At 39.5% G+C, this 22,434-nt stretch overlaps 1 protein-coding gene across 6 annotated transcripts in view; it reads left to right on the top strand.

Annotated features, from left to right (window-relative positions):
• CEP350 (centrosomal protein 350) overlaps positions 1–22,434 on the top strand; it is a 72,097-nt gene that overhangs the window by 12,957 nt on the left and 36,706 nt on the right. For 4 of the 6 annotated variants that reach the window (XM_021404022.1, XM_021404021.1, XM_021404023.1 and 1 more), the window contains exons 6-25: positions 1,840–2,453; positions 2,988–3,098; positions 6,910–7,023; positions 9,297–9,440; positions 10,553–11,208; positions 11,883–12,007; positions 13,150–14,213; positions 14,906–15,059; positions 15,590–15,753; positions 16,032–16,221; positions 17,437–17,657; positions 17,769–17,932; positions 18,117–18,227; positions 18,504–18,644; positions 19,432–19,568; positions 19,932–20,048; positions 20,307–20,470; positions 20,980–21,176; positions 21,693–21,877; positions 22,333–22,420. In XM_021404022.1, the coding sequence (XP_021259697.1) occupies positions 1,840–2,453; positions 2,988–3,098; positions 6,910–7,023; positions 9,297–9,440; positions 10,553–11,208; positions 11,883–12,007; positions 13,150–14,213; positions 14,906–15,059; positions 15,590–15,753; positions 16,032–16,221; positions 17,437–17,657; positions 17,769–17,932; positions 18,117–18,227; positions 18,504–18,644; positions 19,432–19,568; positions 19,932–20,048; positions 20,307–20,470; positions 20,980–21,176; positions 21,693–21,877; positions 22,333–22,420 (4,861 nt within the window). The remainder of the gene's footprint in view (positions 1–1,839; positions 2,454–2,987; positions 3,099–6,909; positions 7,024–9,296; positions 9,441–10,552; positions 11,209–11,882; positions 12,008–13,149; positions 14,214–14,905; positions 15,060–15,589; positions 15,754–16,031; positions 16,222–17,436; positions 17,658–17,768; positions 17,933–18,116; positions 18,228–18,503; positions 18,645–19,431; positions 19,569–19,931; positions 20,049–20,306; positions 20,471–20,979; positions 21,177–21,692; positions 21,878–22,332; positions 22,421–22,434) is intronic. The other 2 variants (XM_021404024.1, XM_021404025.1) reach the window with 2 other exon arrangements.

Here is a 22,434-nt window from a genome sequence, read left to right as displayed (position 1 = left end):
GTTGGGACAGCTGACTGTTAGAAATATACTCACGTAAAAATTAAGTTAATACTGCTATGTTTTTGATGATCATTCAAAAATTTGCTTCTTCCCCCACCCACAAGCATCATGTGGTGTTGGACAAGGTTTTTCATTTTCTTTAAAAAAAAAAAAAAGTTACAAACATATTTGTTGTCCAGAGAATGAGTTTAAAGTCAAATGTGTTGAAATGGGGCCATACCATCAAGCTGACTGTGGCTTGATTAGTTTAAGTATTTAGATTCTGTAGTAAGGACCAAAAAGAGCATTTCCTCATGCTTTTCCAACTTTGTTTCATTAGTTCTTCAGCACCTGTTCCCAAATGTTCTTCTTCCACGCTGTCCTATGGAAATATATATTGTACAGAAAACAGATTCAGTTTTAGTGTGTGTCTGTACGTATCACCCACAATGCAGGTCATTGAAGGAGTAAGCTAGATCAAGAAGAAAAGTGGCAGAGTAATTTACAAGCCCTAGAAGATGGTGGGGTGTGAGAAATGAAAGAAGATACAGAGAACCTGTTTGTCCTATGTGTTTAGTTCTGTAGTGCTCCTATAAGCTACTATACAGGGCTTCAAAAGCTTTCAGGAAGAGAACTAGCAGAAGAAACAAACTGATTATAACTTGCTGTTACATCAGAACCTAGAGAACTTTCACTCTGCCTTCAACTCCTTGTGGTTTATTAGTAGTGGGTGTTCTTGCACAGTCTTTATCCCTGGTGGATAGCGTGGTCGAGTTGGTAATACATTTTGGGTGGGTTTGAACACATACTTCACATTTTATTGCTAAGTCTTTTCCTGGTGAAGTCAAATTACTGCAGACTGATTAGAAGAAATCAGTGGAGTTGGGACAGTAGTGCTGTATTTCTAATTCTTCTGTCTCTGTCCCTGATTGTTATCCTCCCATCTATGTTTCGGTCTCCTTTTTTGTGTCTCGTGTGAGCTGTGAGGGTTCTCTTTCATGGGAGGCTGATTTGTATCAGTTGTGTAATCTTGGGACAGTTTAATTAACTGAACAAATCTGATGGGTACTCTGTCTGAAATAATTTATGTACAATCAGTTACTTGTTTTAAAAATATTTAGTGAACTTAACAGGCTCCAGGGAAAGAGGAAAATGAGAACAGACAGACTCATGCCATTATATTAAACTGGGAAGATAACTTTCTTACAGTGGGAGGACTGTGTGGCATTGAGGGGGGGATTAATCTGCAGATTAACATCAGGTGTGGACCTGCTGCATTAACACATCGCGTCTCATCTGACAATGGCCTGAGGTAGTTGCTTAAACTGTGCATAGGATAGATTTATTTTATACATATTTTTTGCTGGTGAAATAGTATGGAATTAAACCACTCAACTTCTGTAGTTATGTTGATTGATAATGCTTACTATGCTATGTGACAAAAACATGCAGAGAGAATTTATTGAGTACGGTGTTAAGGGTTGCTTAAATGAGTTCAGTAAACATACTTGCTGAAGAAGCAAGCCAGCTAGCTTAGATGATGGAGAGTCACCTCTTGAACCTCAGTTAAAATATTAATCAAAATATTAAATACGTTTTTGTCCTAACAGTATGTGCACCACAAGACTATTAGAATTCTGCTCAGAGAGTGTAGAATAGTACTTTAAGTTTGGAATAGTAACTTCTTATAATTTCTTCAGACTTTTATTATGAAATATATCACGTTCAAGTTTTAAAAGAGCTTACCTTTGAAGTGGAGACGAGTCGTTCTTCTTGTTAATGAGCTGGGTTGTAGCTGACTTGGAAGGTCCTACAGTTGCACTTCTGACTGTGACTTTTTTCTTCCTTTTGTTACACCAGGGATACATTGAGTTCTCTGCCCTATCACAGTTCTGGCCAAGTGGAAGCCAAGCAACTTCTGTCTTGTTTGGACTTCTGTGAAGCAGAAGGGAAGACTGAACTAAAGGGCCGTGTAATACATGACAGAGAAGAACGAGATCTGCACAGAAGAGATTTTGAAAGTCCACGTTCTTCTGCTGCAGCTGAGACTGTTGTTAGGTATTTAAATGACCGACCAGCAATCGATGCCTTGCAAAATAAGGAGGCATTTCTTAAAGCTGCAACACCTCCAAGATTGGAAGAGGAAGAAACCAGCGGCTCCAGAGGAGATGAGAGCAGCACTAAAACTCTGAGTAAAGCGTCCCAGGACAGTGAACTGAAAGTGTCTTTCCCTTCTGCCATGAGTACTTCTAATGCTCATAGGTTGGAAATGTTGAAACGGCAGCAGCATGATGCCAAGCTGGAGAAGCTGAAGGAGCGGATTCGTAAGCAGTGGGAGCATTCTGAAGAGCTGGGTGGCAGAGGGCAGCACTCAGGATTTGCTGAACAACCGGTAGTGATCACAAATGTGGAGAATACTGTTACTCCCAAAGTCAGGAAGGTGACAGCTGCACCTCCTGCTCCAGCGTACAAAGGTACGGAGGGGCAGAATCCCTGTTAGTTACTCAGGGTGAAGGAGCAAAGTTCAATTTTGCAAATCAAAGTATCAAAGCATGGAAATGGCTCACTGCTCTGCTTGAGCAGTGCAGGAGTGGATAGAATGGCATGATCACAGACGCGGGCAAGAAAGAAAAGAAATTCTTGACGATCTTTAGAAGTGTGAATTCCTTTTAAAATCTTCCTGTCCCTTCTTATGAGCTACTTAAAAAAAAAAATCATGCTCTATTACTATTTAGGTTTATTTTGGTGGGGTTTTTTTTTGTGTTCCCAGAGGTTAGCAACATGGTATTGACTGAGAAAGCCTTTTCTTTTTTTTTTTTTTCTTAATCCTCTCTGCAGATTTTGATTTATGAGCAGTGAGCAGACTGATATATTGCTTTCTTCTGGTTTATTATCAGTAATTAAAGTAGTTCGTCTTTTTCTTGGCAATTTCCCACTCCTTCCATACCCCAAAAGCTTTATTTACAATTTAGACAATTATTTAAAACTCTTCCATTATTTACTTTCAGGTTTCAATCCTGCTGAAACTAAGATTCGTGCTCCAGATGGAAAGATTTGGCATGAGCAAGAATTTCACCTTAGTCGGGGGCTGTATAGAGATATAGCACTCCAGTTAACAGGTGATATGCTAGCTGAATTTATTAAGCTACACAACCTTCTGTAGTAGACAGAAAATTATTTGTCACAAATCTACAAAGCCACGGAAACAGAAAGTTGAAGCAATGAGTGTTAAATACATTGTAGTCCTCTTTACAGGAGGGGTAATTTGTTGAACACTAACAAGAAAAATCCTTCTCCCTCATTCTCTCATTAAAATATCTTAATAGAAAATAAATAGTGAAAAGAATCAAATGATGGCTTTTCCTTGAAATGGATATTCAAAGAAGAAAGGCTTCATTATAGCCTGTGTAAATTGTTTAATGTTCTATCTTCTTTTACATGTGTTTGCGTGAATGAACACAGTTTCTTGTTTAAAAGGACAAAACCAAACCACTTTTGGTTTTGATGAGACTGAAACTTTTTTTTTTTGGCACCTCCAACAATATTAAAGTGATATGTAGACTTTATACAGTTATATGTGGACTTTATGTTGAAGCCTGAGTTCTGCTTCCTTCAGCACGGTGTTAAGTTGTCGCTCCTGAAACTACTGAGGGAATTGTTAATTGCAGCAGTGATTTAGTTGGAATCTACAGGCTGCTAAAGGGGAGGTGGAAGGCATCTGTTGTGGAAAATCTGTTGGGATCTGCTTATTTAAAATGCGGTAGGTAGCCTGCAGTAAAGGGGTACGTCTTCAGCTATGTCTGGTGAGGAGATGATACGGATTTGGTTTCATATCTGTGGCTTTTTAGAACTGTCATGCTTGTACATCAGAATAATCAAAATCTTGGAGTTCTGGGAGAAATTTATGTCCCAGAGATTAGTTTGCAGGAACTTCCTTAGAGGCTTTCTCTGGACTCCAGACAACAGGAAAGGGTCAGCTGTGTCCAGCTTTCTTTCAAAGTGCTGGAGTCCTTTGAAAGGACTAAAAAAGAAGGCAAGGTTTCTGTTCTGCAGAGGCAGTTGGGATAACTGCTTGGTTTTATGAAAGTGCAGCTTCTATTGAGGAGAGGGACACAGGTAGGCCAGAAGAGATGTAAAAAACCTTTCAAATAATCTGGATTTTATTTTCTCTACAACTCTATACCTTCGGTATTGTAAGGCTTATTTAGAGTATGGATGGAGGCACTATGTAACTAAGCAGTGGTAAATTAAAAGAACATTGCCATTGGGGTTTATTATCATAAAATGTAAGAGCAAGTGTTGAATGCAAAAAGCTTAAAAAACTGTTATTCATTTAGTTGGTGGCCTTTTGAAAAGCATTAAATACTGTTGTTGCAGAATAGAAACACAGGAGAAATTATCTTTTTTCCTTTGTGATGAACTCATTTAGCAGCACAGTATTTTGATGATTAAAACGGAGCAAAATGATAACTGTAAAGCAAATATACTGCAAATTTTAAGCTGCTAAACAATCAGAACTGTAGCACATGCTTTATTTTTTCATATTTATGGCTTCAAGACCCAGTCCTTATTCATTTTTTCTCTCTGGAAAACTGTATTGCCGTTGACAGCTCTTTTCTCTGGGTAATCTAGGTGAGGATACCCAAGTAGGTGTTTTGATTTGCTGAACTGGGTACAGTGGAGAGCTGTAAGGTTGAATTGCTTTTGTTTGGCTGAGTTGGGGAAAAGGATCGCATTAACAAGAAGGAGTGGAGTGGAAAATAATATTCCCCAAGAGCTTCTAGTTTTGATGCTTAAGAGTTGCTTATTACACACTAAAAATAACATTTCTAATTTGTCAAAACATATTAAGATTAGAGGGAAATGCACTTCACTGTGTTGATAGTGTAGTGGTTCACATGGAAATGATTAGACCTCAGTTTTGGTTTGCTTGTGTGACTTGACAAGCTACTAAGAAATTTTTCTGGAATCATTCAGAAAAAAAAAATCAGGAAGGGCAACCATTTCTTTTCAGTAAAATAGTTCTTCAAATATTCTGTTCAGCATTTGCTCTTACATCTAATGCCAATATTCTGAAGATTTTTTTTGTCTACACTAGCATTTTTTATTTTTAGTTTTGACAAGCATATATTTTGAGTAGCTCGTGAGCTCCGTATATAAATCCAAATTTTTTGAAAAGCTTCACGTGTCCAGTTAGGAGATCCAATTAAAAAGGGATTTCAGTGAGCTTCTGTCTACAAAAGGAATGAGCTGTGTGTGTGTGTTCAACCATATTTTTGTTCCAATGCCATGTGTGGAACAGCTGTAGTGGAACGTGTCTCCTTGCTGACCTGAAAAGATTATATTCAATAGTAGATTCCAAGTAATCAAATGCTGGAGCTGCACATAATATGTACTATAAATATATTTTTAGCCCATAGGATTATCTATCCATGTGTTAACTCTGTAGTAAAGTTACAGCAATGTGGAGTTCTGGCTGGGTGTAGTGTCTTGTATCGAAACTGCTCCACGACCCTCTGTTGCTTGAATAAGCTGTAAGATTTCTAATCTCTGCAGAAGCTTTTCTCTTTTCTTCAGTGAGGTTTCTGCATGTTAGCACAGACCATGCAGAGTAACTTCCCATCTTCAGCAGATAGGCTAAAAGGAATTACTAGAATCCTAGACTTCCAGTAATCCTGTCCTAGAGGTGTTCAGAGTTGGCCTCAATGAACAAATTTGCTGAAATATAGAGTGTAATAGAGAATAGAGTGAGTGGGAAGCAATTGCAGTTTCCTGGTATGAGGAAAGAACAGTCTGGCACTGAAAGAGGTGAGGAGACAATCTCTGTCTCTGCAAGTGCAGTCATTGAGGTCTCTGGTGCTTGCTGCCTTCATTCCCTGTACTCGTCAGGCTCAAATACAAATGGAAAATTGGTAAGGGAAGGATACAGAGGGGAGAACAAGACTCTTAAATTTCCATTAAGTATGACCTGTTGATCTGTCTCTGATCCTTTCTATGGGCCTCCATCAGTGGATTCAGTTGAAATTAAGGGCTGAAAAAATTAGTACTGGCATCTAAGTGGTAAAACTTCATCTCTTTCCACATTGAATAGAGGAACAAACAAACAGTAACGGCTGCGGAGTTCCGTAAATGCAGTCTGGTTGTACTGGAATTAAGGAAAGCATCTTCAAGGCATGTAAATTAAAGCGCTTCAAGAAGTCCTTGAAAATGTCCATGGTAGGCTGCTGGAACCAAAGCACAGCTTGCCTGTCATTTCTGAGCAGTGCTTGTCTCTGCTTTCTACCTGGGCGACTGTGACACCCACGTAGTGCAGATAGTGATTAAGCCACATCCAGTTTTCCTTTTTCAGTTTGCCCTAACGTAAAAACACGGTAGAATACAAGTTTATCTTGGATAAGTGTGCCGGGCATCTCTAAAGCCTAAGACCCAATGGTGTTGTAAATGAGGGCTTAAGTGATATAGAACAGTTCTGCGTCGCTGGGTGTGTTCTGCATTAAATTTTGCAGAAAGTAGAGAGCACGGATATCCTGTCTTTCACACTTGGACACAGAGGCAGCGAGTGGATGTTATGTCGTGCGTTAACGCGAGGGCAGCAGCCCTGGTATTTCAGGAGCGAGGGAACTGCATGTTCTTGTGGAATGTTAGTACTGTGAAATTGAACATCTGTAGTAGAAGAGAACGAAGAAATGTTCCTAGCTTTCAAAATAGCATTTAAAATGGAAAATGGGCTTTGTAAAGATGAGTTACAGCTTTGCTGTGGCTTGGCTTCTCTGCATAGGTAAACAATGCTCGATTCAAAATCTTCATGCTGTAAGATTGTGCTTCTGAGCTTCTCTTCTTCAAGGTAAATGTTGTATGTTTTTTTCCTGTGGGATATCACTTAACAACTCTTGTGTGTTTTTTTGTTGTTGTTGTTTTTGTTTTTTTTAGAGGGTTCAACAATGAAAGAAAAACCTAGTGAGAGAAACAAAGAGAAAAAAGCATCCAGACCAGTGCGGAAAGTTAAGAAACTGACACAGTCATCACATCCAGAGTCCAAACAAGGTGACTTGCCCTACTGTAGAGGGAAAGCTGTTGTATGTGTATGCTTCAGAGATGAGTTTTATTTCTTGAAACAAAAAAATAAAACTTGTTGCTTTCAATACCTTTGCAGAAGTGCAAAAATGCAATTGTAGTGGTAGTGGGTTGTACGATGCATTGAGGATGTACGCATTTTTGGTATTTTCTTGCTTATATATGCTTTTTTTTAGTTTGGGGATCGTTTTAATTTTCCAGCTTTCTACTTGCTGTGTATACCTTATGGAAACTGCTGATGAGTGTATGTGTCTCAGGGAATATCCTCAGGTGTCCATCAGGACAGTGCAGACAGAAATGGATCCTGCTTCTGTTTTGTGTGGAAACTTGTTAATGCCTGACCTATAGCTCAGTGAATAATGTTGGGAGTTGAAATGGAGATGGTAGCAAAATGCTGGCAGTTGGGGAACGGGTAGGAATGGAGCCATTGAGTCTTAGCGAGTTGCCCTCCTCCATGAAGGGGCTGTTCTGGATGAGATTTCTCCCAGTTTCTCAGCTGGGAAGCAGCTGAGCTTCTGGCTCTTTGGCTCACTGCTCTGTTGCTCTTCCATGTCCTGTATCAAGTTGTTGCTGTCCTGTACCTTCTGTTCTGGCTTGGCCCATTCTTGGCTGTTTCAGTTAGTGAAAGATGCTCAAGCACGTTCCCCGACAGGTCTTGCAAACCTTGATGTTTAAAAAGGAATGTTTATTGCTTTTACTGAATATGTTTTTGTTTGTTTGTTTTTTTTAAATTTTTTCATTTTCATTGTTGTCATACATTTCCACTCTATATGAAGTAAAACTGAAAGATTTAGAGAAGGTGATGTGTGCAGGTTACTGTACAATGTTTTGTTGTGACAGTGACCGCTAATACTTAAAAGCATTAAGCATGGATTTTCTGCTTCCTATGCTGATCAATTCATACTTAAGAAAACATTCTAAGCTAACTTAAATTTGTTGCAGTCCCAGATGAGGGAGGAGTACACAGATTGCTGCAAGTTTTAATGGCATTATTATCCTCTGTAATTGAGTAAATGCGAGGAGAATGATGTCCTGAAATCCCTGGAAGAGACAGATCTAAGTGGCATAGCTGTGGTGATCCAGCCTCCTCCAGTCATAGTAAGAAATTGCTTAACATAGCCAAGGCTATAAATAGCCACAGCTCATGTTCTGTTCCATTTGCTTGTTTTAGTCCTAACAGCTGACTTGAAATGGAAGATGAGACTTCACACTGCCTTTTTAAATGCACACAGAAGTAATTGAGAACAGCGAGTCAGGCAAGAGAACCCCTTTGGCTGATAAATCTCTAAAAGAGGATTGTGGTGACATGTTTCAGCTGACAGATTTGTAAAATACTTGGACAATTTACAGTGCAAGCAAGGGAGCTGTTAGTAAATGAACAGTGGGTTATAGACTTCTTACTGAACAGATTTTCTGCTTTTTTTTCTCCTAAGTATAGAGTGGAGGAAGAAAGACTGGAGTTGCCAAAAATGGCCTTAAGACCATTTAAAAATGATTAACGATGTTTTAAGTCAGTAGTAAGAGAGACGAGTTGGCTAAACCTAGCATTTAATCTAATTAATATTGGGTAGAGATATTCCAGTACCAGTTTTTATAATTTAATTACGTGTCGGATGATAAAATAATACTAATGCCATTATGATTGCTTTGCAGCGAGCATAAACTCAGTCTGTTTGTGAGTTAACTATCAGCTAGGAGGGTAATAGCTTTTTTTTTTTAGTCGTGGTACAGAAATGTCAAGTAGAGGACAGTGAATTTGCATAACACAACTGCTGCTCGTTATTTTTTTTCTCTCTTAACAAGACACCTACCTCAGCCCTGTTTGAAGTTCTTTCAAGGAAACAATTCATCTTTGTATTAAAAAACTCACCTTTCCTAGTGTGCATTTCTTGTTCCTGCTCTTCTTATTGTAACGTTTTACATCTTCTGTCTAATGTTTGCCTGCAAGCTTTAGGCATGTATAACCTTTTTATTTAAGCCTAGTTTCATAGGGCTTTAATGTTCTGCTGTGTATACTGAATTTTTACACCATGTTGTGTGTAGGGATAAAGCACTGATAGTTGTGTGATTCATCTGTTGAGTGTCTTCATAGTACATCGCTATTGTGAGCGTGTAACTGCAGCTGTACCCTTTGTGCAGAATTAAAGGGTAGAGTAATGATTGAAAGTTGCAAGAAATACTTCTTTTTAATGCATCAGAAAATCCATCTAGTGCTTGACTTTTATTTATTATTTATTGTGCAGGTGGGAACTATGTAATAAGCGCATCCTCCTGGCGGGAGGGACAAAAGCTAGTAAAAAAGCTGCTGGGTCCAGCTCCCAAAATAGACCAGGACAGAAGAGCTGTATCTAGTGACAGAACAGGGCGAGAGCGAGCTGCTAAGTCTGGTGAGTTCTTTATCACTGTACTTTTTTCACTGTTCTTAATTTATTATATAACTTTGCATGTCTGCAGGATTAAGTAAATGCCTGAGATGTAGTGTAATCAGTTTCTTAATAAAATAACTCATTTTTAGCTTGGAGGCAGCCACGGAGAGAATTTAATTCACTTCCATGGTTGGGTTGCATCACCTCACTTCCTATGCTATGAAGGCGCAGAGGAGCTCTGGAAAAGAGGGGAAAAGGGTTTCAGCCATAAAAAGAGGTCACTTTTATTCTGTCTGTGGCTGTTAAGGCTAGTGAGGAAAGGAATGGCTGGGAGTGGTTTGCAGCCAGATTAATTTTCCAGGTGTGCAGCATATAATATGTAAGCTGTGGTTGGGTGTTTATCTTCCTACAGTAATCTTAGCTCTTTCAGGTAGTATATAATATTCCCTATGGGCATCATAAATCTTCATTGTTTCTTCCACCAGCCCTTTTCAGAATTTGTCCGAATGTCAGACAGGGCTAGTAAGGGAAGGTGGTAACTGTTGTGCTGCTTATGCCCTTGAGGTGGCAGGGCTGGTAAGAGTATAAAGGGTGTGAGCTCAGTGCAAGCAGAGGCTGCTGAATTCAGGCTATGACACCAAATGTCTGAAACATAAGCATATTTACAGTGAGATCTGCATAGGTAATGTCACACTGGAGAATTGGACTTGAGTTCAAGTAAGCAGATGTTTTGCTGTAAAGCAAAGGAAAATTTCCCAAAATACTGGATAAAATCAGTGGAATTGTGTTTGGTTATATGTGCTTCAGAGTCGTTAGAATAAAAGGAAGGTATACTGTACCAGTTTAGTTAAACTGGTAAAAATGTCTAAGACTTCTAAAGATGTGCAAAGTTGTGTGTAGTGTTAGAACTGAGGTAGTCTTCATGTGCAGGGAAGGAATAAGACTCTAATAAAATCACTTCTATAACTTTAAGTGTTTGTTGCCATTTCCATGATGATTGCAGTGTTCTCTGCAGTCTTTTATCACTTCTGCATAGCTCACTCCTCCTTCCTCCTCATTTTCCCAGCTGTTTCAGTTAGAGCGTATAGTTTGATTTTTACCTGCAATATTTGATGAGTCTCACTCTTTGACAGGTTGTATTGGAAGGACAGGTTCAGATTCTAGACTGGATGTTACACAGAAAACCTCTTCAAGGCATTCTGAGCGGTCAAGGAGTAAAGTACGATCTGAGAATAACGTGAAGAAACTGGAATCTGCTCTTCCAGGTGATAACCAAGATGATCACGCCTCTGTAAATAAGGACTTCCTGCCCTTGGAGATACGTGGAATTCTTGACGACTTGCAGTTGGATTCCATGACTGCAAAGCAGGAAAAAAATGTGGAAAAACAGAGTCAGAAGTCTGTTTTGCCTGCTCAAAATACCAGGAGCCACAGTCCAACCAAAAGGAAAACAGACAAGATAGCTGCCAGTGAGGAGCCTCAAGTGATCTCTAAGAAACGCCACTATGATACAGATGAGGTTCGTCAGTACATCATCAGGCAGCAAGAGGAGAGGAAGAAGAAGCAGAATGAAGAGAAGAAAGCCCAAAAAGAGGCAACGGAGCAAAAGAACAAAAGACTCCAAGAACTCTATAGAAAACAAAAGGAGGCTGTTAATAAAGTCAAGAACATGCCTCCTCCTCCTGAACCTTTGGCAGCTAAACGGTTACAAGAAACTTATTCTAAACTATTGTTGGAGCATACGTTTTTAGAAGAGCCCTCTCAGCTGCCTGCGGTGCAGGAAACACAGGTATAGCTGATTCACTAACTTAACGTGCTGCAGTTGTTTGCAGGAATAGGAGGTCATGTATCTAGGAAGGTCATGAGCTGTCCTGATCTGAGAGCTAAGAGAAAGCATACGGAGAAAACTGTGTTTTTAAGCAAAAAATGCAGTGCTTTTGATGCAGAACTAACTTGCTAGTGGTTGCTTCTCATCATAGGTAGGCCCTCTCCAATTGGTGAATGGAAACCATCTTTCTAATATAAATAGAAGCAGAGTTGAGAATATTAACTAACATCAGCTGTGATAGTTGACTTCTAAGAAAATCGTAGACATCAGTAGCATGGTGAATTGAAAGGCTTTGTCTGAAGTTGCACTCAGTCAGTGGGCAAACTTAAATCAGTAGTGAGTTTAATTGGAAGCCTGCTAATCAGAAACTGAACGTGAAAAGATTAATCAATAGTAAAAGACTAATACCAATTTGTGTTCGGTTGAACAAGCTCAGTATATGAGCAAAGTTCTTTTCCCATTACATTCTGCTGAGACAAAAGCGTATATGTCCTGTATTTTTAAATCTTTGTGTGGTAGGAAAGATGTGACATCACACTGAGAAAGTCGAGCCGTTTTCAGTTGTAATAAGACGAGAGCTTCTAATCTCCTGCAGACTTCTGAAAATGCATTTTTCTGGTTATTTTCATTTCTAGCCCAGACCTGGTTATCAGCCATCTGGAGAATCTGACAAAGAAAACAAGGCTCAAGAGCGTCCTCCTAGTGCATCTTCGAGTAGCGACATGTCACTGTCAGAACCGCAGCAGCAGCCGCTACTGAGGTGAGCCATTGTAGGCCTTCTGAGAGAGGGAAAGGTACTCTAGTGTTCTTCTCAGGGTGACGACAGTAGATTGTTCCTTTATGTTCATGTCCTGTAGAGAGTAATTGTCTTTCTGGCAATTAGAATGTTTTCTCAAAGTAAGGAGGAGGTTGATGCAGAAAAGCATATGAAATTTTTGGCTATTAGCATTTATTGAGTCTATAAATAGAATGATTGGTGGATCCTGCTAATCTTTTGCTGACATCAAGGGATGTGCATTTCAAATTGGGAGGCTGTATTTCCTCTACCAGCTATTGCCAGCAGGCAAGAAGAGATCTTCTTAGGAATACATGTGTTGCTTTTTCTTATTTGATTTGTTCAGCATTTCCATTTCATCTATTGTCCTGTTTTTTCTTTTTTTAAAAGCTGCATCTAAAGTACCAAAAACCTCCATTTCAATTTGGAACTAGCCTTTCCCTATTTCCTTCCGTGCCCTTTTCCCCACTTCCATTTTTTCATGTCTTATCAGAGTTTTTCTTAGCAGAAATTAATGTGCCTAACCAAACTCTTAAAGGTAAGAAACTAAAAAGCAGAAAGTTTCTTGCATATCCTTAATTGCCTAGTTGTGCATGTCTTCATTTTTAGTTATATAATCAATATCTGCTGCTTAAATATAATCCTCCTCCATTATCTTTACTTTCCATTGGTCAAATCCGCACTGACTTTGTAAATACAATGAGGCTTTTCTTTCTTTCTTTCCTTTCCTCATGGCACCTATAAGTGGTGGTGTGACACTTCTAGTGAAGCATGGTCTGAGTACAGCTGAGTGGAACGGGGCTAAGAAGTGCCATGTAAAAGAGGGAGACAAAGGAGATATTTCCTCCCTTACGAAGTCAGGAAACTAGGAAAATGGTTGCTGCTGATTAAGAAGGCATTCAGCTTGTTACAGCTGTAAAACGCAAGTTGCAACGTAAACAACATTTGAAATTTGGAAAGTGGTCTGTTTTTAATAACATTCTGTAGCTGTTTACTGCCCGTTCTCTGCCCCTCTGCCTTCACCAAGAAGTTTTTATTTCCAGAAAGCAAACTTGTGTCAATGAGACTTTGATGTAAAATAATGGTACTTGTAAGTCATCAACTTAAGGCTTGACTTTTTGTTTCAGAAGTGACTTGATGGAACCTTCATGGGTACAGCCAGACCGGTTGAGCCCAAGAGTCCAGCTCTCTCATCCACAAGCTCCCACGGGTTCAAGTGGAGGCCTCTGCTCACAACATTGGAGTCTGGAGCAGATGGGATTTCTGTCAAAGGAGTGTGATGCAGCGTTAGCAGGCAGGAAGAGCCACGCTGCACCTATGGGCTCACTGACCTTGATGGCTCAGCCATATGTGAATTCAACCGCAGCACAGCAAAATCTCTTAGGAAAACTCTCTGTTAACACATATAAGAGTAAATTAGATCGAATTGAAGCTTTAAAAGCTACAGCTGCTTCCCTTTCTAGCAAAATTGAAAACGAAGCCAAAAGGTTGGCTGGAGCTGGCCTCAATTACGGTACCATTTGGAACTCGGACCATGAATTTATGCAAGAAAACAAGGATGACAGACGGTGGGCAAAGGCCGTGAGTCCTCCTGTGAGAGAGGAAAATGAAGATGCTTTTTCAGCCAGAATTCAAAAGATGTTGGGTACCTGTGTGTCTCAGACTGCCTTTGATGACAACCTTCCTGGGGTAGGCAACCTTAGTGAATTTAAAAAGCTCCCTGAGACAATCAGGCCTCATACTGCCGCAGTCAGCCTTGGAATGAGATCCCCCACTGGTCACCGGCATGAGGGGGTGCTAGGACATTTGTCTAAGAGACTGACTGACTCCCTGGGACGTGAAAACCAGGTGTATGGTCAGAACAAAGCTATAAATCCTCAAGAGTCCAGCATTGACTCCATCAGTGAAGGGCCTCTCCTGAGTGACGGAAGCCTCTCTGAGGAGGAAGGAGGCCAGCGCAAACAGCTGCCACTGAAGATTCTGGAGGCATTGAAAGAGAGGGATTTCTGTGTGCGGGAGAGAAATGCTTTTGATCCCATAAAAGAGTTCCAGAAAGAAGCTGAGAAGTATCAGCCCCTTCACTCTCAGACGAGTGACACTCACAGCAAGGGGCCATGGGAAGAACTAGCCAAGGGAAGCCCACACAGTGTCATCAACATCTTTGCGAAAAGTTACCACCTTTACGGAAAGGGTAAGGAGAAAAAATGGAAGGGCTACCATGAGGTCTTTTGAAAAACCGTTTTCAGTTTTATTATTCTTTTCATTTGATAATTCACAAATAAGGCCTGTGCTTTAAGATGTTTTGCTTTGAGATGTAGCAAACATTAATCTGTGTAATGTTTTCATTTAACTTTTGGAGGGTAAATGATCCCCTCCCTTTCTTCCTTTATTTTTTCCCCCTGCCTGATTGCCCGAGGAAGAAAAATCCCCACTTCTGAGGGAAGAAGATTATTGATGTGTTGGTCCTCTTTCCTTTTCCTTCAGATCTTCATTTTTGCGGAGGAGCCTCTTTTGAGAAGCTTGCTTTTATCTTTTTTTTTTTTTAAATTTATTATTATCTTTTTAAATGTCCCTCAACATTAGAGATGATTGCATTGAAACTTCCTGCTGGTGACTCTCAGGGAGTATGTTCTTCAGAAGTATTCTAGCTGGAGTTTGTTAATGAAGTGGAGTATTCAGTAATTTATTAAAAGAGACTGTTTTGTGTTAAAACTGCTGTGACATCTACTGTTGTTCTCCTGATGTTTCTTGTATTTGAAAGGAAACGTTTTGAGCTCATTGTGGTTCGAAGCATTTTGACCTCTGCAGCTTTATTTACTCAGTTGATGCACGTCGTATTCAGAATTATTTTTGTCTCTTCCATTCTCTTTGTCCTCGCTTTAGTGTTTGATGAAAGATCAAATGGAGGATCTTCTCTTCTGCGCCCTTTACTCCCTGCCCTGAGCCCTCCAGAGAGCATCGTTTCTTATGAAGATGACTTTGCCTCGTCACCGGGAAGCAGCACTTTAACGGGCAAAAAGATTGCACGTGACCTCAGGTGTGTTTGACTTCCTATAAAACTCAAAATGCAGACTTTGAGGGAAGGCAGGTAATAGAAATTTTGTTTTATAATAAGCGGCACGTCTTTCCTGGTATGCTACTGAAATGGTCAGATATTTCTTTACGATCTTGCAGTTAATGTGGCAAGCAGCATGGCTTTTAGACACAAAAATTAGAGTAGAATATCCCCAATCTTTGCCTGGTTTCTATTCTTCTTCAGTCCAGCAGGCAGCTTACCCTCTGTAGCCAGGTGAAAATTAGCTCTTGTGTGGCTGTTAGAATGCTTAATTGGTTAGTGCTTGTAAAAGTTATGAAAGAAATAAGATTTGAAAGTGTTAAAATGCATCCACTGCTTCAAATTAGGGTTGTCTAATGTCTTATCTGTCATAGTTATTAATTTCAGAATCAGTGTTTTTCAAGATGAGCTGTTTAGTGCAGTTTTAGTCCTTTCTCACAAACTTCTTGTACACATTGTAACGAAGGACTTGAAAGTCCTCAGTTAATCACTGTCAGTCTGTTCCTTTTCAGTGTTGCAAGCAGCAGTAATTCAAGCATTCAGGAAGAACTTCCTAGTAGGAAGTCTCCCCATGAATCTCGATCTATTGAACTTGCATCTCAGCATTCGTCTGGACCCCGATCTGCAGCATCTTCTCACTCATCTACTTCATCTAAAAAGAGGGGGAAGAAAGAACGTAAGTGCAGCACTTGACTGTAGGATGTTTGTGTTTTTTTTGAAGGAAGTTTTAGGATTTTCTTGTTATGAAAGCTGCAGTCTTTCTGTGTATCCAGAGACAATAATCTAACATTGATAGGATGTTTTCTTCTAGTGGTTCTTTCCTAAATTTTCTCAACTCTTATTTTTCTCTGATGTTAAAATGTAGTTGTCCACAACTAAGTAGTTAAGGAAACTCTAAAAATGGTGAGAAGTTGTCCCCTTCCTAAACCAGCTAACAATATTGTTCATTCTTAGGATTGGAGTCTTTCAATGGAAGTTCTCACCACATTCCTGTGGGAGAAGATAAAATTCAATCTGAATTAGAGTGGGGATCCCAGCAAGCAAAGAAGTCCTTATCGAGTAGCAGACTTTCTAATAAAGACTACGAGCAGAACACGGATACAGACAACACGATAGAAAATCTGTCTGGACACTCCATGTTGAGGTAATGTGAACCTTACAAGACTGTATGCAAATGTAAGTAAGATGGCTTGCGTTATGGCAGGCTATCAAAAATGGTTGTTTCTGGATATGTAAAAGGAAAGTAATATAAATTTTCAAATGTTAGTAAGATGGATATGCAGCAACTTTTTTCTGTATTTTAGTTATGGAAGCCCAAAGTTGATAGCTGTAGTAAGTGAAAACGGAAAACAGATTCCTACCTTCCCCTGCATCCCTCAAATGCCCCTCTGTTTTTGTAAGGAAAATTGACCAGCATAAGAATTGTGGCTCTTTCAGTACCTTAAGAATTGAAATGCAATTTTATTTTCCTTTCTAACAAGTGCTCTTTTAAGAAGAGGAGAAAAAAGTAGGTAGTCAATCTGTACAGTTATCTTGCTCTTTATAGTACATAACAGGTGTTTTTGGCTAGACTTGTGTATGACTAATAATACTCATAAGCACATCCTGTGAGGTGATGCTTTTAACAAATGAACTGCTCCTCAGGAAAGAGTATAAAGTAAGGAAAAAATTTAATAATCTTCCTATTTGGCTGGCTATCAGTGCAGCTTATTGGCTAATTGTGCAATAAAAACAGTTAAGAAATACACTCGGTGTATTTTTCACTGCACGTTTTTCTGAAAAGCAACAAATAGTGGTCTTGCACTCACTGTGTGGATATAGAATGGTTCTGAAGTATTAACTTACACTAATGGCTCTCACTTATACTTAGTATTTGGTCTGAAAGGTCCTTTGCCCTCTTAAGATGTGCCGGGCATACACAGCTGAACTTCTTCCTAAGGAATTCAGGCATCTACTGTTGATCCTTCTTGGCATAATAAAATAGGAATAGCAGATTTAAGAAGTGTCCGCATCATTTTCTCTGTGTTTCTTTCTTGCCCTTATTTTAATGATCATCACTGATTTTGTTATAATTGGATCAGAATATGTAGATACCGAGTTACTTGTTTTTTGATGTATGCTGAGTACTTGAGAGAAAATAGCGTGCTGTAGCAACTTAGCTCTAAACTGGAATATAGGTGCAGAAGTCATTTTATAAAGACAGGTTGGGCCTGTGCAAACTGGAAAAGAATAGGCCCTCTACCTAGATCTGTTCAGTCTGTATAAATGGAAGAGCTAAGTTACTGCTTCTTTTGTCATCTCAGCAAACGACTGGAATTAAGAGAATACTGACACCTTTCTTTCTTGTTTTCTCCGTCAGTTTCTCGGACAAGGGAAGATCTCAGAAGACGCCAACTTCTTCCCCATCTCCTGGTTCCCAAAAAATTATGCAGTTTGATTCTGTAGCCAATTCAGCAGAGAGAGCCAAATCACCTTCTGGCTTTTCTGGAAGCGCAGCATCAGGGCTAAAGCCTAACCTAGCCCTCTCTGACTTGAGTTTGGGAACTAGTAGGCCTGCAGCAGGAGCAGCCTCAGCGAGTGGTGAGTTCTCTTAAAGGTGTACTAATTCCAGAGCTGTTATATTTTTGATCCGTATTTTATGATATGGAGCTCTGAAGTACGACAGTCTGACAATGAAATCCTGTCCTTCAGGATGTATGCGCTTCTCCCCAGCTAGTCTTCAGCATCGTTTGTCAGCAGAATTGAACTACCTTACTGCCATTGAAGAGTCTGTGCGACAGCTTTCAGATATTGAACGACTACGGGGCGTATCGCTGGCCCAGCAGGAGAGCATTTCTTTGGCTCAGATTCTAAAGGTAGCAGGAAAAATATTTCCTTGTATTAGTATTCCTAATTTGATTAATCTTCTTGTAAGATAAAAAAGAACAAAATAGGATGAATTATGCTTTTGTCTTTCCAAATCAGTTGCAGTAAGTGGCTAAGGCAAAAAAGCTTTAGCATTTACCCTCCATGGTTCAAACGTGTTTTTCTGATGTGCAGGCACAGCAGCAGCGTCATGAACGGGACTTAGCTCTTCTGAAAATCAAGGCTGAACAAGAAGCTTTAGAAAGTCAGAGACAACTGGAAGAGGCAAGGCAGAAAGCAGCTCAGGTAATATTGCCCTCAAAAAATATGGAGTGTGTAAGAGGCAAAATGTTGTAAGTAAATCCGTGCCTATGAATGCTCATAATCTGAAGCTGTGGTGAAGGGATTTAATAGAATCGGAGAGGGGACGGAAGAAAACCCCAACAAACTTGTGGTGTCAATTTCAAACTTTTTTCCCAGGCTTTGAGAAATGCTATGCTATACTATAGACAGTAATATACTATAGTACTTATTATAGACAGAAAATTTTGAAGGGCTGAACTATGTGCGTTTTTTGCATAGGTCCACGCAGAGACACTACAGCATCTGGTCCATTCCCAACAGGAGGCTGTAGAAGTGCTGCAGGAGACCATGTGCAAGGCTGCAGCCAAGCAGGTGGAAACCACACTTCTCACTACAGATGCAGGTCACCAGGTCCGTGAGGTGAGATCCTGAGTGAAATAAAACTATTTTAATTTACTATTACTTCAGATACTCCCTCTAGATTATGCTCTGTTCAGTACAGTTTCTTCACCTTCATAACATGCCAAGTAATAAGACTTCAAAGGAGCATTTCTAGCATCACCACTTGGAAGTTGCTTGGCAGTCCTAAATCCCTGATCGTGCTTCTCATGATCTTCCTGTTAACTAAACATGCAGAATTTTGTTCTTGCAGGACAGAATGATGCTTGTGAGCATAACATCTCTAATTTGTAAGCATTACACTCCATCGGGGGTTGAACCTGCATCTCTTTCATACCAAAATCACACTAGAAAAGCAGGGGAATTTGTGGGCAGAATTGAACGTGGAAGTTTGTATGATGTTGGAATTCAAACCTCTTGCTTCCATTGCAGTGAAAATATTTCTTACTCTTTGGGCATGATGAAAATTAAATGTTGTTTTTGCATGTTTTTAAAAACTGATAGTAATAATAGGTCCAAAATGTTCTGTTGCATGGAGATCATTCTAATGATCCGAGGTTAAGTTGATTAGAATGTGATATAGGTGATGTCATGCATGTCTGTATCTTCACATGAATAATTTCACTCCTCCTAAGTTAAATAATATGTATATACAGAGCATCTCTTAAAACCAAAATTGAAATGTGTGTAATAACATCTTGTTGTATGCATTCATTCAATATAAATGGCCTGCAAGAAGGACTGTTTTTCCAAAAACATGTTGACAGTGAAAAGTTCATTGTGTTCCTTTGTTTGTTATTGTACTCAGATGACGGAGCTGGCACGAACCCAGATCTCGGACACTGTCAGTGCTCCGGCTGCTCCAGTCACCACTTTGTTTGACCACCAGCGGCAGCATCACTCAGAGTTCATGAAACAGCTGAGAGCCCGAACTGATACAAACAGGTTTAGTCAAATGTTTCGTATCTTGGGAGGGGGAAGTAAGATTTGTTAGTTTTTGCTTTACGTACGCTTAAAGAAAACTGTAATGTTTCACAGCAAGTGAACATGTAAGAAGAACTTAGATTCCATCTCTGTGTTGACAGTAGTATACTCCAAAGGAGAGATACTAACTGATTCTTTGCAGCTCTTTATAAGAGAGTAGGAAAAGATGCTCTAGATATTTAATGGGATGATTTAACTTGTCTAGGCTTTGGGTGTTTTCTTAGAAATTTTAGCCATTACTTCTACTAAGCTGATAAAAGCTTATGGAACCTATATCAGTATTTAAGACAGTGTAGGTTTACCTCAAGTGCTTTCTCTTCTCAGGAAATGTGAGACTGCTGCCATGTCACAAGGTAAAGAGATGGGTGACTCAAAACAGACTTACTCACCAGTGTTTGATAGTTATTCAGAGTCCTCAAGGTCAAAGGTTCATGATCGGAGGTAAGAGGAGATTAGGTTTGTTTTTTCTCTTTTTTCCTGCTGTAAATAAGAACTATGTTTTGAAAATGCTTGCAAAGCAATTTTGAGACACTTCCTTCAGTTGTTTTTTTTTCTTTTTAAAGAGAGAAAGTGGGTATTAAAGCTCAACATTGCTGGGATGTTATTCACTGATGTGTACAGTAATAATGTAAAATAAATATTTTGAAATGTGCCAAGTAGTATCTGAATTAAAAAATACATTTTTTGATGAAACTGTAGTGCCAGCAGTCGCCAAGAGAGTCCTTCCATTCCGTCTTCTAAAGAGAATGAGAAGAAACTTCCCCGTCGTGAAAAGCTAACTAGCAGCATTGAAGAGCAGGCTCATACTGCTGTGGACGATTCCTTGCCGAGTGATAGTATTTTATCACTGCCAGATGAAAAAGGTTAGCTGTATTTGTATGTAATGAATCTGAAAGTGGTAAGGGAGAGGCAGATGTTTCTTCAGGACTAGTTTCTGAAATAAATGAGGGAATATGTGTGAAGAAGTTTGAGCCCCAAGTGAATTGGTAGCCTCCAAAGCAGAAGGTGGCGTAGCGAGGTTGGAATATTTTGAAATTCTACACATTGCAGTGATGGAGTCTTATCTGCTTTGTGCTGTGGTAACTGCTGCCAGATGTTTACTTGCTGAATATGTAGGTTGATCACCAAATGTTTTGGTAGCCTTAAAAATGTATTTATACCTACGTATAGAATTCTGTTAGGTCTTTTTTAAGCTAGATAACAGTACTGCGTTATGTCCCCTAACTCAAGGTCACTCTCCTAAGAGCTATGATCTTTTTTTGCATTAGAGGAGTCCTCTCCCTGTCTTTCTCGCCCTTGCGGCTTTACTGGATTGATACAGAGTAAAATGACCTGCATTGTACATACTTGAGCATTAACCCACTTCCCTCAGATTCTGCTTCCATTGCAACCGAGTATTCCCTGAAATTTGATGAGTCCATGACAGAGGATGAGATTGAAGAGAAATCTTTTCGGTCTTTGCTGCCCTCTGAAAGTCATCGTAGAATTAACTTGGAGAAGAAACGCGGTAATCGTGATGATTCTGATGAGGAAGTCTCCCCAGAAAAAACCGCTCTGTCATCTATCAAGGTATGTCAAGTGACCGTAGTTAAGATGCATTAACTGTCACTGTTCAATTATGCTCGTGAATTTGTTGAGCTTTTCTGTGTTGCCTGTGTTTACAAACTTTGGTTGTTTGAGCATCTGAAAACATAAGAGTTGTATGAACATCCTTTATGTCACTGTTATGCAAGTAAGATGATTTGTTTTGTGGAACAGTCCTTACAGGCCTCTACCTTTTCTCTTACCGCTTTAGAGAAGAAGAGTGATGTTTTGAGGTAGATTATAAAAACCCAGCGGATGAATTCTTCCTAATACTCCTACTCGCATCCAGGAAGTACAAGCAGATGCTTCTTACTCTCGTGAGGAGGCATCCCAAAACTGTCACGCAGCCCGGAGCAGAAAAAGCTGGTCTTAGAATAGTTCAGAGAGAAGGAACAGATTCCCTTGTTATACTGAACCGTGCACGAACACACAATTTGTACTTGAGAAAAGCTTTGAAATTTCTTTATTAACAAACCATGCCAAATTTGTCTTGCCTTTCAGGAGCTAAGCATGCCTTTCTCAGGAGGACAAGATAGTTTCTCTAAATTTACTATGGAGATGGTAAGACAATACATGAAAGAGGAGGAAATGCGAGCAGCTCATCAGTCCTCGTTACTTCGACTCCGGGAGAAGGCTCTGAAAGAGAAGACCAAGGCTGAATTAGCTTGGCTGGAACACCAGAAGAAGTAAGACGGTGTTGAATATACACTGTTGCTCACTGATCGTTTTCTTATGAAAATTTTATACTTACATTTTTTTGGTAATACTTTTCTTCTACCCAACTCTGCCCTTGATTAAGTATCAGTGGTTGAACAAATCTTCTAACTTCTGTAATCTATGCAAATGTTATTGTCACTTGGAAAGAATAGAACTCAATTTGTAAGTGTGCTTTGATGTTTACATTGAACGTGGTTAGATAGAAGAATTTCATAGGAACAGGAATACAGCCAATATTTGTTCTTAGAGAAGGTAGTTCCAACCCATTACTCCAAAAGTCTTAATTCAAGAATGTATATACTCTTCTGCAGATGGAAAAAAAGTAATTTTTTTGAAGGGTAAAAAGCTGTTGTTGTTCACTTGCGTTGTTGGTTTTATTTTATTTTTTTTCCTTATTTAATCACCTCTTCCATTCTGTTTGCAGGCATTTGCGAGACAAGGGAGAGGATGATAAGATGCCCCCTATTCGAAAGAGGCAGCGTGGTCTTCTCCTGAGATTGCAGCAGGAAAAGGTAACTGGTGCTTT

Source organism: Numida meleagris, chromosome 7 (assembly GCF_002078875.1).
Source record: "Numida meleagris isolate 19003 breed g44 Domestic line chromosome 7, NumMel1.0, whole genome shotgun sequence".
Lineage (NCBI taxonomy): Eukaryota > Metazoa > Chordata > Aves > Galliformes > Numididae > Numida > Numida meleagris.
This window is presented reverse-complemented; position numbering and strand designations above follow the sequence as displayed.